The sequence below is a fragment of the Peromyscus leucopus genome, chromosome 5 (assembly GCF_004664715.2).
Source record: "Peromyscus leucopus breed LL Stock chromosome 5, UCI_PerLeu_2.1, whole genome shotgun sequence".
Classification (NCBI taxonomy): Eukaryota; Metazoa; Chordata; class Mammalia; order Rodentia; family Cricetidae; genus Peromyscus; species Peromyscus leucopus.
In genome coordinates this window covers 51,746,038-51,763,009 of record NC_051067.1, presented here as the reverse complement: position 1 = coordinate 51,763,009, position 16,972 = coordinate 51,746,038, and the positions used below count along the sequence as shown (strand labels likewise).

Here is a 16,972-nt window from a genome sequence, read left to right as displayed (position 1 = left end):
TTCTGAACTTCCATAAATAAAAAAAAATGAAGAAACAAAATGAAACAAATTAAAAAAAAAGATGTGCAGTGAGGAGGTTGAGATGTAGCTCAGTTTTTAGAACGTTTGTTTAGCCTTGGAATTGATCCCCAGCATTGCATAAACTGGGCAGTGTGGTACACACCATCTTTGGAGGCCAGCCTTTAATACACAAGGTCCTGCCTAGAAACAGACAGATGTACAATAAGCAAGGATACTGAAGATTAGCCATCATGTCATCAAGAACCTCTGGGGAAGTAAGGCTAAGCTGAAGGTTGGAGCAGCTGGTAAGGGTCCACTTGTCTAGGGCTAAGAAGTGCATTTGCGTTCAAGAAACAATGCAATGAAGTACAGCTGTCTCATTCTGAGGGCTGAGTGAATGCAATTGTGGGGCTCCATTAGTGGGGGCACCATCTCAATGGGTCTTTAGACTATTCTAGGCAGGAGGGAATATGGGGACTATAAAGAGTGTTTGCAGGCATGGGAAGGAAGCAAATGATCAGCATTTTTGTGGGATAGGTTTGAAGGGACTGAGAAACAAAAGATGCATGGAGATCAAGGAAGATAGAGAAGTCAGGGTGATGTCAGCTTAGATAATTAGGAAAATGCTAGTAGTTAATGAAAGCAGGTAGATGGTGGTTAAGACCCTAGGGCTGAAGTCACCACACACGTTGGTCACAGGACTTGGAGAAATCCAATCAGTGCTGATCAGGAAGCTGCTTCTCTGCTGGTTATCTTGCATAGTACTGGAAGGTGCTATGTAGGCTGTTGATGGGGGCGGGGTGGGTGGGTGGTGGGGTGGTGGTCATTAACAGTCTTACCCAACTATGAACCCTGCAACAATAACCCTCATGGCATGAATGCTATGAGTGAAGATCAAGGTCATATGCTTTCACAACTGCTTTCTGAATGGATTTCAGGTCTGCTCCACAGGAGGGAACATATGCCGAGTAGTGCAAATCTGGCTGGGGAGATCACAAGCTCTAGGAGTGAACCTAACTTACTGTTATTATCCTGCTAAATAGATGTGACATCAAACTGCCCTCTAAATTTGTATCTCTCTACCCACAGACTAGTGCAGCCTTCCGCCCTCATCAGAGAAGTTTCTTTGTGCAGCGGTTGATATGGAAACTCACAACTGATAAAACTGCAGCGAATAAGTGTCAGTGGGATGCTCAGCCACACATAAGACGTCTGTATCATAACCAGGGACCAACACAGAAGAGGGGGTAGAAAGGGGTTAGTAAGAGCCAGAGGTTGAGGAGGACTGGAGCAAAATTGACAGGACAAGACCTCTGGACTCATTACTTCACAGCTGCTATGGTTGCCTGCCCAAGACCAAGTCAGTCAACATTCCAGCAAGGCATAGGAAAGGGCTAACAAGCTCCTCCCCCTATAGATAGTTGATGGCTTCTGGGAGAGGAAGAGTCATTTTTTTCTTATAAGGATGTGGCTCCTGGAGGTCGATCATGCTAGGAATATCTGGACAGAACAAGTTGGAGTCCATAGGTTATTAATAATAAAAAGGGACATGAAACTGGGAGGGTTGGGAGGTGGGGATGAATCTGGGAGGGGGAGTTAAGGGAGGAGTTGGAATATGTTTCATACATTGAATGAAATTCTCAAAGAATTAATAGTATATATTTTAAAAAACAAGTGGATATTTAATGTCGGGAGATGCTGGTTTTTCTTTGTGGTGTTTGGGGCTTATGGAGAAGCTTGGTGAGGTTATTCAGCAGAAAGCTGGCCATGTAAAGATAGTCAGACTAGAGATACAGATTCGGTATCAGCCATGCAGAAGAGGCATTGATACACCAGAGGTGATGACCAGAAGGAAAAGAACACACGAGAGGTAGGAGAAAAAAGGAGACAATATTGTAGGGTGTCAGAGAGAAGACACTTGCAAAAGTGGATGACAGGCACTCCTCAGTCTCAGGAAGGGCTGGACAGTGTGTGACAGACCCAACCATTTCCTCTATCTCCTTTCCACCGATGGCAGAAAGTAACGCCTGGACAAAAACATTGGATGATTCAAGGTCAAATGCTAGTCTGTTGTAGATCCATGCTTTTAAACTTCAAACTTAGTACTCAATCTACGGCTCAGACCGTCTTATCATTTTTCCCTTTTAAAAGTAGCCATTAAAAAAAAAATCAGTCCTCAAGGATCCAGAACATTTGAAGTTTGAACAAGTAGACTAAGCTGTATTTCAGAAGGCTTTCCCCACCTTGAGTCTTCCAAGCCTTGGGGTTGAGATGGCCCCCAGGCTAAACATAAGACTGTCCCACCAGCGCGCTCACGAAGTAGCCGCTGGAGGCCCCGCCCCCCGAGCGCGCGCCGCCGTGGCACGTCCGCGCGCTCCCGCCTCTCCGCGCGCGCCCTCCCGCTGCCCGGTGCGCGCGCAGCGGCGCTCGCTCCCGCCGGGGCAGGGCGGCCGCGGAGCAGCAAGAGAGCCCTGTGGCCGTGACCGCGGGCGGGCCCGTGATCCGGAGCCGGCCGAACGGGGCCGGAGCCCGCGGCTGGGGGAGGCGCGCGGAGAGAGCCGGGCGCGAGGCCGCCGCCAGGGTCGGGGCCGCGCTGAGGAGGCTGAGGAGGCGCTGAGGAGACTGACGAGGCACTGAGGAGTCGCTGAGGAGACGCTGAGGGGGCTGACGAGGCGCTGAGGAGACTGAGGAGGCGCTGAGGAGACTGACGAGGCTGAGGAGGCGCTGAGGAGGCTGAGGAGAAAATCCCCGCGCGCCCGCCCGCCGCCGCCCGGCCTCCCGCGCCCGCCCGCCCGCCGCCGCCGCCGCCGCCGCCTCCTCCTCGGTGCGGTTCCTCCAGGTTCGAGCGGCGGCCGCTGAGGAGCCCTCCGCCGGCGAACAAAGAGGAGGCCGGCAGGGCGGGGGCGTCTGCGGCGAGCATGGCGGACCGCAGCCTGGAAGGCATGGCTCTGCCGCTGGAGGTGAGGGCCCGGCTGGCCGAGCTGGAGCTGGAGCTGTCGGAAGGTAACAGCAGCCACCCCCCCTCACCCCTTCAGCCCCAAGCCCGGGCCGGGTCGGACACCTCTTCTCTGTCGCGCGCTCGGGGCCCCGCGGGCCGGGCCGCGCTGTCACCCCGGGGAGGACGCGCGCGGGGACGGGGGGCGGCGGGGCCCTGGCCCTGGCCCCGAGAGGTGGCCCCGGGGCGGGTGCAAGTGTGTGCGTGTGCTTGTGTGTGTGCGCGCGTGCTTGCTTGTGGTGTGTGTGTGTGTGTGAGTGTGTGTGAGTGCGCGCGTGCGTGTGCGTGCCGCGGCCCCCGCCCTCCAGGCTCAGCTGGCGCGGTGCAGCGGCGATGCCCCCTACGCGCTGCGGTTGGGCCCGGGGCGCCGGGCTAGGAAGCAAGATAGAGCAACCTTTGGGGCTGCTGGGGAATGGCCTTGGTGGGGATGTGCGCTCTGCTCTAATGGAGAGGCGCCGCGTCCTTGATGCAGCTGCACCAGCAGCAGCAGCTGCACTAGCAGCAGCAGCAGCAGCAGCAGCAACAGCAGCGGTGCGCTGCCACCACGTTCCATGCTTGGGGACGGCCCCGAATGGCCTGATTTTAATGCGAAACTTGTCAGTGGACTTCGGGATTGGATCTTTCCGAGGCTGCAGGCACACGGTCCTGTCAGCGGGAGGAAGATAGTAGTACTATTGTTCGGGCGTGTTGTGTGATGTGCAGGTTGAGTGAGAGCCGTAAAACCTCCCCCCTCAGGCCAGGTTGGATGCCTCTTTCCCATCGCGGCGGAAAGAGATACTGAGAATTTGCGCCTGCTCTGCTACGGTGATTTCATGGAGTGTTATATACGGTTTCGTCTTTGCTCTTCATGGTGAACATCATGTGCTCAACGGTCATACGTTTCAGCTCGGGTTTTATAAGCTTTTTTTTTCTTTCCCCACTAAAGTTCCAAAATGTGTTTAATAATAAATATTTAGCAGCCATCCCATTCATTCTGAGAAGGCTACAATGTAATGGTGTGGAGATCCGCTGTCTCCTCTTGAATTAGTATTTGGAGCAGTTTAGTATGGTGAACTTTTTTTTTTTTCTTGTAACGGTTTATGAGGGCCAGCAGCCAGAACGTAAATTCATTCGTGCCAATTTTCATCATCGGGGAGGAGCTGATGTTGACTTTGTGTTTTCCCTTTTAACACTTTCAGGGTGGAGAAGGAAAGAGACGTGGTAGCTGCCGTGTTGCTTGTGTTATCAGAGTCTCATAGACTGGACATTTTCTTCTATTTTAGATTTGGGACTCTAAGGTGTTTTGGGGGGCCAGTCGTGGGAAATGCCAATGGAAGGAAAAAGATAATGTGTCCCAGACTCTGTGCTTCCTTGTCTCTCTTCTGACCAGCTAGAGATGATGATGAGAGCATCACTCTTTCCTGAGAGGGTCCACAGGCAGAAAATACAGGGCTGGATTCAACAGGGACCAGTCTTTAGATTTAAACTGGTAGATGTAGTGTGCAGTGTGGATAGACAGTTTAACCCTGTAAAGTAGCCATGAGGAAACATACATGAGTTTTGTCAACCTTCAGATAGGTTCTTTTCCTCAGTTTACCAGCTCTAGTTTATGTTCTGCATCTGTTGTCTTTACAGCATTGCCTCCCATTCATGTTCTGACTCAAAGCAAGCACTTCTGCTAGGTCTGCAATACATTAATGTGATGGGTCTGTGCCCATCCATACTTGAAAAGTGAGAAACCATCTCAACTCATCAACATTGAGCCCTTGCTGCAGGATCCTCTTCTCCCTGCCTACCAGGAAGTCGATTCACATTTACTCTCAAAGTCTCAGATAGTGCCTGGGAACACATATCCTGCCCTCCCCCTTGTTGAGAGTATCAGGTTTTTTTTTTTCTTCCCCCGGTGACAGAAGTCACCTGTTATCATCATTCACTCTAGAAGAGTGAATGTTAACTTCTGGTTGCCTAGAGAAGTATGAGATATAATTAGCTTAACTCCCTATGAACACCTTGTGTCTGTATAGAACTTAAAGGATTTTATGAGTTTCTTGGTAAATAGGTGTGCTCAGAGGGGTGTGTATATATATTGGCATTTTCTATATAAGTTGTGTTGAGACCTGACCTTTTAAAAATTAAAAAAAAAATCAAAGCCTTGTGTCACTTTGTTCAGCCTCTGCCACTCCCTGGAACCTGCTCACGATCCTCATCTCCAACCCCATCGCTGCCTTATCTTTGACTTTATTAGAAAGTGTGGCTTTGTCTTTGTTGAATTTTTAGAGTTGTGCTTTATAAAAAGTCATTTGAAATTTCATGTCTTGTAACCAAAAAGGAGTATTTACCTGAAAGAAATGAATCAACTTGTTTTCTAGTATTGCTATTTTGGGTCTGTACCATCTACTGGGTGCTGAAATATATGCTGTTTGCATTTGAATGGGTTATTATTTGTTTGATAAAGTGTTATGCATTGATATTTTGGTTGCAGATTTTTTTGTTTTAACTTTCCTGCTTTGTTGTGTCTTCTGTTTTTCTAGCCTGTCACTGCCCAGTGCTTCCTTCACTGAAAGCAGCTAGACTTTGCTTACTGTTGTAGAACCTTTTCAGAAAAACCCAAGAGGTTTTTGCAGGAGGTGTAGTGTGCAACCTCTCATGTTGATTCAGACAGCTTTGGGCCTACATGTGTGGAGACACTCGGTGTGGGGATAGGGATCCTGGTTCTGTTCAGATGCTTGGATTTGAACATGAGCTGGGGAAGAAGTCATGTCAGAGCATGCACCTGTAGTATGCCAGGTGGCCTTTCTCACATTTAGATTATTTTCTTAGATTATTTTTCTTCCTTAAAAAACAACAGCCAGGCGGTGGTGGCGCACGCCTTTAATCCCAGCACTCGGGAGGCAGAGGCAGGTGTATCTCTGTGAGTTCGAGGCCAGCCTGGTCTCCAAAGCGAGTTCCAGGAAAGGCGAAAAGCTACACAGAGAAACCCTGTCTCGAAACCCCCCCCCCCCAAAAAAAAACAAAAAACAACAACAACAACAACAACAACAACCAAAAAAGCCCCTCTATTCTTATTCTTGTGGAATCATACTTTTTTTTTCTTTTTGGCTTTAAAGGACCAAGACATAATTTCATTAATATGTGATTAAACATTATTTGACTTAAGGAAAAAAGTTTATACACGACTGCCAAGCAAATTAGAGGAGGAAACAGAAAACATGGTGTAAAAACAGACTTATGTTTTATTAAAGAAAAAAAATCATTCATTGACAGCCTTTTGGCTAAAATCAAGTGTAAAAAACAAATCCAATTTAGTTACTGACTGATATGTTAGTAGGTTTCGTAGGTTTCTTTGTTAACCGGTCACTTGTTTCCTAGACTAAGCCTGTACTTCATTGGTCTTAGAAGAGCTGTAGAAGAAGTACCTTCCTACTCTTTCATTTTAGCTTGTTTTGATATAGGGTCTCATGTAGTCCAGGCTGGACTTGAATTCCCTGTGTAACCAAGGAGGACTTGGAATTTCTGATCTTCCTGTTTCTACCTCCCCAGTGCTGAGATTACATGCATATACCACCATGTTCAGGTTATGTGGTTTTGGAGATGGAACCTGGGGCTTCAAGCTTGTTAGGCAAGTGCCCTACCTACTGACCTACATCCCCAGCCCATATTTTGCTTGTTTTTTTTTTTTTTTTTTTTTTAAGATTTATTTATTTATTTATTATGGATACAGCATTCTGCCTACATGCATGCTTGCAGGCCAGAAGAGGGTACCAGATCTTATTATGGATGGTTGTGAACCACCATGTGGTTGCTGGGAATTGAACTCAGGACCTCTGGAAGAACAGTCAGTGTTCTTAACTGCTGAGCCATCTCTCTAGCCCCACTTGTTTTTTTTTTGTTTTTTTTTTTTTTATGATGAGATGGTATTTTACTGTGTTGCTCTGGCTAGTTGTTTTTGCATGGTTTTAGCTATTCTCCTGCCTCAGTGTCCCCAGTAGCTAGGATTGTAGGTGTGCACTACTATGCCTGGTTAGGGTTGACTTCTTATTTTTACAAAATTCAAGAAAACTGCCTTAAGATGTAGATTGTAAGGGGTATCTAGCTTTTGTAGAAGGGGAGTCTTTTTTTTTTTTTTTAAAGATTTATTTATTTATTATACATACAGTGTTCTGTCTGCATGTGTCCTTGCAGGCCAGAAGAGGGCACCAGATCTCATTACAGGTGGTTGTGAGCCACCGTGTGGTTGCTGGGAATTGAACTGAGGAACTCTGGAAGAGCTGTCAGTGCTCTTAACCACTGAGCCATCTCTCCAGCCCCAAGAAGGGGAAGTCTTTAAAAATATATATATGCTGTCCTTAAACTTTGTTGCTTTAAAATTGTTAGCATGTCACATCCCTAATAACTTTGTAACTTCCTCTAGTGGGAGTTGCTTAGTTTATGCTCTACTTTTTAAATTATCACACCAGATTACTACAGCTATTACTTATGCTCCAATATAGAGTCCTGTTTAGCACTTTTTCAGTACATGACAGTGCTCCAGGAAAATGGTGAAAAGTCTGCTTGAATGTCAGGTCTTTCTGTACTGGCCAAGCAATCCATACTGTTTTGTTTCTAATCTACTCAAGTAGGGCCCATGCAACTTGTCCATTGCTGTCACCAAAGAGCTAACTCTTTCTAAAGGTTTGGGAGTGGCATTGTTCCATTGGAATAACATGACAGATATCTCATTCTAGGGCCAGATTCTAGTCCCCCAGCCTTGCTAAGGTGTTGTGTTGCTACAGAATGAGGAAGATACATTTCTGCACAGCTTCTGTGTTATGACCACTCTTGGGAGTCTGGAATGGAGACTTCTGGCATCTCTAATACCATCCAAACTTTGTGTACCTTCTTTTCATTCGAAAGAAACAAAACAGTTTCTGCGGGAAAACAAGTGTGTAGAAGCATGTTTTCTTCCAGGGTCATTCTTGTCTCTGTCTGCCTGCTTGTCCACACATACATACATGAACATGTGACATAAAAGCAGAAGGAGGACTGTTTGCAGGGAGAGAAGTGATATCAATGAGGGGGATAGAAGGGACATAGTGAGCATGGGTGGTGAATGAAAGCAGGGTATAATGGATATATATGTGTGAAAAATCTAATATAAAACTTACTGTTTTGTATACTTGAAATGAATAAGAAACAAAGATGTTGATAGCATTGCTATTAGTGTAGGATTTTAAATGGGTGGATTTGAGTTTTAAGAATTCTTCACAGTTGGATTTGGATGTTCTTTCCTTAAAGAATAATTCTAGATGTCAGATTTAGCTAGGGAGCTTAACACACACACACACTCACTCACACACACACACTGGTAAGATTGTTTCAGGTACTAGTAAAGTATTTGCAGTGCCATAGTCACACTCTTTAGATCTGACTTTGTGAAGTGAAAGCTTAACAGTGTGTGTCTCTTTTGCTTCAAGTGGGACCCACTAGTTTTATATTCCTCTTATGGTTTGGAGGCTAGATGCTGTTGGATGTTATGAGTCACAAATTGCCTTCTTCTTCCCAGCCTCTTCCAAATGGGTTGTCTCTTTATTTAGAACTGTTTTTTTTTTTTTTTAAGCAGTGATTTATGGGATGAGTTGTAGCATTTGTCTGAATTGCAAAGAATGTATTGAATAATCTTAGTTTTGATGTCACATATATCAACTGACTCACCTGTTCAAATCCTAGTTATATTATAAGATCATTTCTAGTTCTTATGGGGAAAAGAAAACACCTTAAAAAGCAAACTCCTGGTTGCATGGTTGCAGTTCCTAACTTACTTTAACTTACTTTTGCCCATTGATATTTATTCTGGGAAGGAGGACTTCTTTCTTTCTTTCTAATGTTGTCATTAGACTGATATTTTAGTTTAGCTGAACCTTCCTTATTGGTGTTTGGTTGAGTGTTAGCTTTTTTTTTTTTGTTTTTTGTTTTTGTTTGTTTTTGTTTTTTTTTTTGAGACATGGTTTCTCTGTGTAGTTTTGTTGCTTGTCCTGGATCTTGCTCTCTGTAGGCCAGGCTGGCCTTGAACTCACAGAGATTCGCTTGGCTCTGCCTCCTGAGTGCTGGGATTAAAGGCGAGCATCACCACTGCCCGGCTGAGTCTTAGCTTTTTGCTGCTTTCCTTTCCTGTAATATAAATGTAGGTATTTGGTTGATCATTTCACAAGATTTAATGCTAATCCCAATGGAAGGAGTTATATCTAGTTTTATGATTGTCAGTTTGGGAGGATGGTGACAACCTAGCCTCTTTCCTGAAAAAATGTCAAACCATAATGAACATGTAGTTGCTTTTGGGAGCCTTGTGATTCCTTTTATGTTGGCTAGTGTTAAAGAATCAGAGCTGAAAGTGATCAGTAGGTCCTGTTCTTTTTGGGGTCCTGAGCATATTATGGGATGGAATAGGAAGGGAATGTGACCCTTTGTCCTCTAGGACGGTCTCTTCAGCTCCTGCTAACCATTCATGTGTTGATGGGATGATTCAGGTACAGTTGAAGAATCAGAGTTGCTTTAGTCATACCAGCCTCAGTTGAACCTGCTGTTAAGGAAGATATATGATTTGGGTTCATATGCTGACTTCCCATCTGGGTACTTATTTCTGTATAAAAGTAGTCATTCCACTTGTGTGCAGTTTGTAAAACAGAACTGTAGAGACATAGGAGACACATACCCCCCAGCCTTTCTTCAGTTGGTCTATTTAAATCATTCATTCCATGCAGCCTGTCTTCACTCCCAGATCATGGTGGGACTGTTCCTGGCTTCTCCTTGTCACTCCAAGGAAAAATGGGAACATTTATTTTGTGTACTTCTTTTACTCGGTTTCCTTTCTTGCCAAACTAAAATCTGCTTTTCTATAGAGATGAAAATAGAAGGCTTTTCTCAATCTTGCTAAGGAAGAATCAGGAAAAAATAGTTTTGTTTTGTTTTTTTTTGAAATGAAAATGGAAAAGTAAACAGGGTTACTAAATCTTATTGGGAGACTCAGTATTGAAATTACAGATATACTGACAAAATGTAGCTTATTAAATCTTGCATAAAAATGTCAAGGAGCTGTGCTTGATGCTGCACACCTATAGTCCCAGCTACTCAGGAAGCTGAGTTTGAGAACAGCTTGGGTAACATCTCAGAGTAGTAACAATAACAATTGTGATAATAATTATAACCATAATAATGTCAAGATGTCAAGTATATCTAAGAGTGGTTGTAAAGCTGATATTCTCAGAGAAGAGGAACAAGGAGAATCTTTTTGTTGGCCAAATGCTACAGAAGACTAGGTTCACTTAAGAGTCATTTGTATGAAAAACAGGCTTGTGGAGATTTAAACTTTGGCAATCCATTTAATTTTTGGTAATCTTGGATTTCTTTGGACTGTTTTTGAATTTGTATGTGGAGGAGTTTGTGCTAGGACCCTCAGAGTTTTCAGGGCTGAACCTCTGTATCTGCCTGTTGGGAAACCCTTTTCCTTGGCTCTGTTGAGTGCCTGGCTCTGCCAGTTAGTCTCTCTGTCTCAGTTTCCTTTGCTGACTGATGGAATTAGGGAAACCTACCTTTAGAACTGAAATGAAAAGCTGGGCATGGTAGTGCACACCCCTCATTCCAGTACTCAGAGGATGAAAAGTTCATAGTCAACCTGGGCTACATAAATAGCTCCTTCCCCCAATTAAGGAAAAAAAAATGAGAATGGGATCAGATGAGGCAGGGTCCCACTCTTACCAGATAATCCACTTATATTTCTTTCTTCCACAATGTCATTAGCTTGAGCAGAGTCCTCAAACCTTTTATTCCTGAAAAAGAAAAAAATTTTTTTCTTGAGGTAGTCTCATGAGGTTGTCATTGAACTTGCTATGTAGCTGAGGATGACCATGAACTTCTGATCCTCCTGTCTTCACTTCCCAGAGTGCTGGGATTACTGGAATGTGCTTCAATACCATTCTTTTTTTTTTTTTTTTAAGGTTTATTTATTTATTATGTATACAGAAGAGGGTGCCAGATTTCATTACAGATGGTTATGAGCCACCATGTGGGTGCTGGGAATTGAACTCAGGACCTCTGGAAGAGCAGTCGGTGCTCTTAACCTCTGAGCCATCTCTCCAGCCCCTCAATACCATTCTTGATTCATGAAGTTCTGGAGATTGAATTTAGGGCTTTGGGCTTGCTAGGCAAGCACTGTACCAACTAAGCCACATCCCCAGCCACTTAGCTAACAAAACAAAGAAAAGAGGATTTATTTATCTGTGTGTGCGCCTACTTGAATATCTAGGTATTTGAAGTACATTCATATGCAGATGGAGGCCAGAGGATATTGGATCCCTTGGAACTGAAATTACAGGCAGTTGTGACCTGCCTGATGTGGGTAACTGGAAATAGTACCACAGTTTCTGCAAGAGCAGTAAACACTCTTAACCACTGAGCCAACTCTAGTCCAACTTGTTTTTTTAAAATAGCACTTTATCTAGATGGTTTGAAGTAACCATGATATTGAAATGGTATTTTAAACACACACACACACACACACACACACACACACACACACACACACACACACTCTTTAATTTTTAACAGGGTTTTCTGTAGCCAAGGCTGGATTGGAACTGCTGACCTTGCCTGGTTTTTAGGAAATCTTTCTTGATAGATCTTTCTTGGGTGCTTACTTTATACTGGAACAGCTATCATTTTGCCTCAGTAAGGCTTATATTATTATACTATTTTAGAAAGACAATATGTCTTTTTTTTAGTGGCCTCTTTTAGTTAGTACTCATTTAAGGAAACTTTGGGGTGAAAATTTGGGACGGATGTCCTAGTAGAGTCTGAGAAGGCAGTCTGTCTTAGTTTCTAATGTACATCTGGGGCCAGCCTTTGCCTCTGCACCAGAGGCAATCCTAAAGCCTTTTGAATGTCTCTAACACCTTCCCTTCCTCCCCTGATCATTGGAAAGTAGAATTCTTTTTCACCTGCCAGGTGGTGGTGGTGCATGTCTTTAATCCCAGCAGGCAAAGGTAGGCAGATTTCTGTGAGTTTGAGGCCAGCCTACTCTACAAAGCAAGTTCCAGGACAGCCAGGGCTACATAGGGAAACACTGTCACAAAACAAAACAATTCTATTTTGCCTTTGGAACTTCATCCTCCCAGACTGGTGGTGTTCACCTATCAGCCTGGAGGAGATAGAGGAAGAGTTGGCATCCCTCTAGTCAGCTCTGTGCTGGGCACTGTAGATGCACGAGTAGTCTGGTCAGCTAGAGACCACATGGGCAGGTGGCCTGTGGAGCCTTCAATCAGTTGGTTGAAGCCAGGCAGCTCAGAAGATTGCAGCCTGGAGCCTTATTCTCTTCTAGCTGTTGCTCTGCCATGATACAGGCAGGATCTTATGATAGTGTGGCTCTGAGCCTCAGTCTTCATGTGCTGGACACCTGTGCTTGGTCATGGAGATCTGTTTTGCAGCCTTTGAGTTTTGAGCACTTTTTAGGTTTTTGTGCATACTTATTTTTCTTAACTCTCTCACCAATAAGCTTTTTCTTTTAAAATAAAAACCCAGAGATAGACTTTGAAGTCTACCCTCCCCCACTGTGAATTTAATGGTGTTGCAGAAATCATGGTTTCAATTATGTATAACTACCTATTTAAAAAGAAACAAAGTAATGAGGTGGAATTGCCATTTCAGGGTACTTTATTCTGGATTCTTAAGTGAATGTTTTCAGGCTCTTGAAAACACGTTCTGGTCTTATTTTCCCTAGAGGATATAATGGTTGCTTCAAAGCTGTTGAGATTTAGTAATACATTTAAGGACTTATGCAAGCAAAGGGGAAATTTCATTGAAGGCAAGCCTTTGAAATACATATAGTGTTATCAGCCCTGCAGGGTTGAAACTTTGTTACTTGTTACTTTTTATTCCAATGATTATGATTTCAGTGCTGTGTCATATAGGGAAATTCTAGAAACACAAGACTTAGTTTTTGCCCAATCAGAAATAGTCCTTTGGGTTATTTTGCTGTTGCTATCAGAATCTAGATTATAATTTTCCCCACATAGTTACCTGCAATTAATGAGGAAAGGAAGTAGAATCTGCTTTTCTTTGGTTGATTGTAAACAATAATATTTTATTTTGATTTCATATAATCAAAGGGCTTGTTAGTATTTTAGATTTTTTTAAACCTATTATTAGGAAGAGAAAGAGCCTAGTAAATTTCTGTACTTTTCCAGTAATAGTTTGAATGTCTTCAACTTCTCTTTTTGTGTGTCATTTTCTATTTCTCTCCCAGTAAACCTCTTTAATTCTGGCCCTGGATTCCCCCCACCCCTACCCCCGTACATGTGCCTGCATGTGTGCGTGCCTGCATGCCTGTGTAGGACAGAGGGTCAGCTGCCTTGCTGTTCATTATATTTATTGAGGAAAGTCTCTTGCTGAACCCTGGAGCTTGCTGATTCAGCTTGTTTTCCTAGCCAGTATGTATCAGGGATATACCCTGTCTCTGCCTCTGGAACACTAGAATTTCAAGGCAGCTCCCATGCCCTCTCAGGTTATATGTTTATATGTGGGTGCTGGGGATCTGAACTCTGGCCTTCATGCTTGCTTGGCAAGGGTTTTTTCCACCAAACCATCTTTCCAGCTCTAAGTTGAACATTTTTAGTTCTTTTGAAATGCTTTTCAAGGATATGGGACAGGATCTAGTTCAGTAGGACAATGCTTGAGGCCCTGGGTTCCATCTTCAGCACTGATGAAAACAAAACAAAATACAACACAAACCTTTTAATTGGGATGTGGCTATCCTCTTTGTATAGAGAATGAGATAGAACTTCAAATGGTTGGAATTTATCACACATGATCTGTGATTTTCTGAAAACTTTTCAACAAAAGTGTACACTATGAAAGTTCAAAGCAGCTTACCTACAATTAACACCAAAGTTGGGTATATAGCTTTTGCCTGTGAGGTGGCCTAGGAAGCTCAATGGTCATCCTGTGGTATTTGGTGGATGGCCAAGCCCTTGCAGTGTATCCCAGTCAAGTAGCAAGTCCATGAGGAGAACTTGAGTTCTCCTACTTGGCTGTGATGGGTAGACGCATATGCTTTGTCTTTTTTTTTTTTTTTTTTTTTTTTTTGGTTTCAGCTTCTAGAACCTTATTTAAAATCTAATTCATGGCTAGGGATGTAGTTCAGTTGGTAGAGTGAAGCTATGAGTTAAATTCCTAGTACCACATAAACCGGATATAGTGGTATGTGCCTGTAATTCCAGTACTTGGTAAGTAGAGGCAGGAGGATAAGAAGCTCAAGATCAGCCTGAGATACATAAGACTCTGTCTCAATATGTAAAGCTGTATACAACATTTGTGATCTTAGGGGTGGATGAAGAGTGTTTGATGTGTAATTCTTTAAATATTCTCTATGCTTGAAAATTTTACATGTTTTTCATAGAAGATGGATATAGAAAAATGCAATCCTTTGGGATTAACTCTTCTCTATAGTATAGTTTAAGAATCAGAAGGCTGGATATGATAGAACATCATCAGGAATCTTGATTTTTTTTGCTGTTGTTAAGAAAATGCTGCTTATTTTTGGCTACGTTGTTGGGAAAAAAATATTCTAAGTGAGTTTCCAGGAATCACCTCTTCAGCATCCCTACAGGAAAAGAATGACCTCTACTGAAGTGTTCCTTTATTCTAGCCAGAATGATAATGATCATTTTAAAGCAGCCACCAATCATGATACAATCGATGTTTAGCTGTTTCATGTTGAGTGCTTTGATTTCATGTTAAGTGCCTATTCAGTTTAATAGTGATCCTCAGTTCTTGCAGGAATTGGACCATAGTTAATAGACATAGGGCACAGCTCATTTTTGTTCTTCCTACACTGAACTACAGTACAAGTAGGAGTAGATGGTGTATAACTGGGGTTTTGGTAGATTGCTTTTGTTTTTAGTAACTCCTGGGCAAAAGAGATCTTGCATCAGTCATTTTTTTTTTTTCTCCTTTTTCTGGTGCTGGGCATGGAACCAAGGGCCTTGTGAGTACTAGGCAAATAGAATATATGTACATGCAGCTGGGACTACAGGTAGGTGCTTCTTGCTATTTTGCCTGGTAGCTGGAACTTCTAAATCAGATGTTATTATTTTCTAGTATGAGTTCTTGTCACCACTTACTGGTTATTTACTATATGCTGAACACCAAATTAGCTGTCTTGAATATACTGCTTTTCTTTTTTTTACACTTATAATCCACATGTCATGTCTGTTTATGAACAGGAAAATGTGTTCTGAGAGCTGAAGTGATGTTAGTTTAAAGTCATGTGACTGAGCTTCAGATTAGACTGGGGAGTTTGGCCTCAGCCTTTGCTTAAGCATTCCTGTTACCTCATGTTTGGATTCAGCTTTACCTTTTTCCTGTTTGAAGCAGGTCAAGTACATATAAAGGAGGAAACAGAATTACCTTTTATTTTGTTGCTACCCTGGGAATGAAACCAGAACTATGAGCATGCTGGGCCAGCACTTTACCACTGAGCTACATCCAGCCCAAGGCAACAACATGTTTTAAAAGATAAATTTCGGGGCTGGAAAGATGGCTCATCAGTTAAGAGACTGACTGCTCTTCTAGAGGACTCGGGTTCAATTCCCAGCACCCACTTTGCACCTCACAACTGTCTGTAACTCCAGTTCCAGGGGACCTGACACCCATGGCAAAATACCAATGCACATAAAATAAAAATAAAAGATAAATTTCATAGTATATGTGGTAGTTTTTAGTTTTTACATATTTACTTTCATATACCCTAAATGGTTTGCTTTTTTTCTACTGGTAGAATAGTTAACTCAGTTACCAGCCATCTCTTGTACAAAATTCTATGAAGGATATTTTAGGAAAATGCAGTCTCAAAAAAATACTGTACTTCCAGAGCTATAATTTGTTGAATAAAACTATCAAGATTATTGCTTTTTGTTATCCTGTTTTTATTTTTAGTTCTTGAGAGTAAGCTATTTAGAGATTATGTATAATTGTGAAAATGACCAAATCATTAGAGAATCTTGTTATATATTGTATTACATGTAACATATATCTTTGTTTTCATAAATGAAAATTATTTAAAACTCTTTTTTTATTAGTTAATTTTGCCTGTGCTTATGATGTGTATGCATGAGTGAATGCCATGATTGTGTGTAGAGGTTAGAGAACAATTTTTGGAGTTAATTCATTTTATTCACCTTTAAAAATTACATTTCGTTTATTAATTTTGTTATGTGTGTATGTACATGTGCTATAGCATGCATGTGGAGGTCAGAAAACAACTTGCAGGAGTCACTTCTCTTTTTCCATCATGTTGGTCCTATGGATTAAATTTAAGCCATCAGGCTTAGTGGCAAGTGCCTTTACCTGCTGAGCTAACTTGCTGTACTTCCTTCAACATTGTTGAGGCAGGGTGTCTCTTGTTTCTGCTTAGCATTTTCCAGGTTAGTTAGTCCATGAGCTGCTGGATGATTTTCTTGTTTTTGCTTCCTATTTCACTGTAAGAGTGCTAGGATTATAGATGTATGCCACCCCATGTGACTTTTTACTTGGGCCCTAGGGATTGAACTCAGCCACTGAGCCATCTCCCAGGTACATAAATGAAAAGTCTTAACCTGAAAAAATGTTAGCAGAAAGGATAATGTCTAAAGTGGCTAAGATTTTATGTGGTTTATAGTCATCTTGGGATATTGTCTTGAGAAGTTTTCTACAACAGCCATCTTTATTCTGATTCATTTATACCCTGCCATATTCCCTGAATACTTTATTTGTATTAGAATTTTGTATGTATAACTGAGATAGTAATTATATACGTGTGTGTCTATATTCATAAGCATTTTTCCTATAATACAGGCGGAGGGTAGATGTTAAGTAAAGACATTTCCCCCCTTTTTCATCCAGAACATGTCTATTTCAACATTAATAAAGACGAGTATGCTACTACCAGGAATCCCTTAAGATTGTCCCAGCTATATTGAATAAATAAATTCC

At 42.5% G+C, this 16,972-nt stretch overlaps 1 protein-coding gene across 4 annotated transcripts in view; it reads left to right on the top strand.

Moving 5' to 3' along the window:
- The first annotated feature begins 2,794 nt into the window (after window positions 1–2,794).
- Window positions 2,795–16,972, top strand: part of Dip2c (disco interacting protein 2 homolog C) — a 408,405-nt gene continuing 394,227 nt past the window's right edge. Inside the window, exon 1 of one of the 4 annotated variants that reach the window (XM_028859456.2) lies at window positions 2,795–3,003. In XM_028859456.2, the coding sequence (XP_028715289.1) occupies window positions 2,919–3,003 (85 nt within the window). In that variant the 5' untranslated portion in view covers window positions 2,795–2,918. The remainder of the gene's footprint in view (window positions 3,004–16,972) is intronic. The other 3 variants (XM_028859459.2, XM_028859474.2, XM_028859482.2) reach the window with 3 other exon arrangements.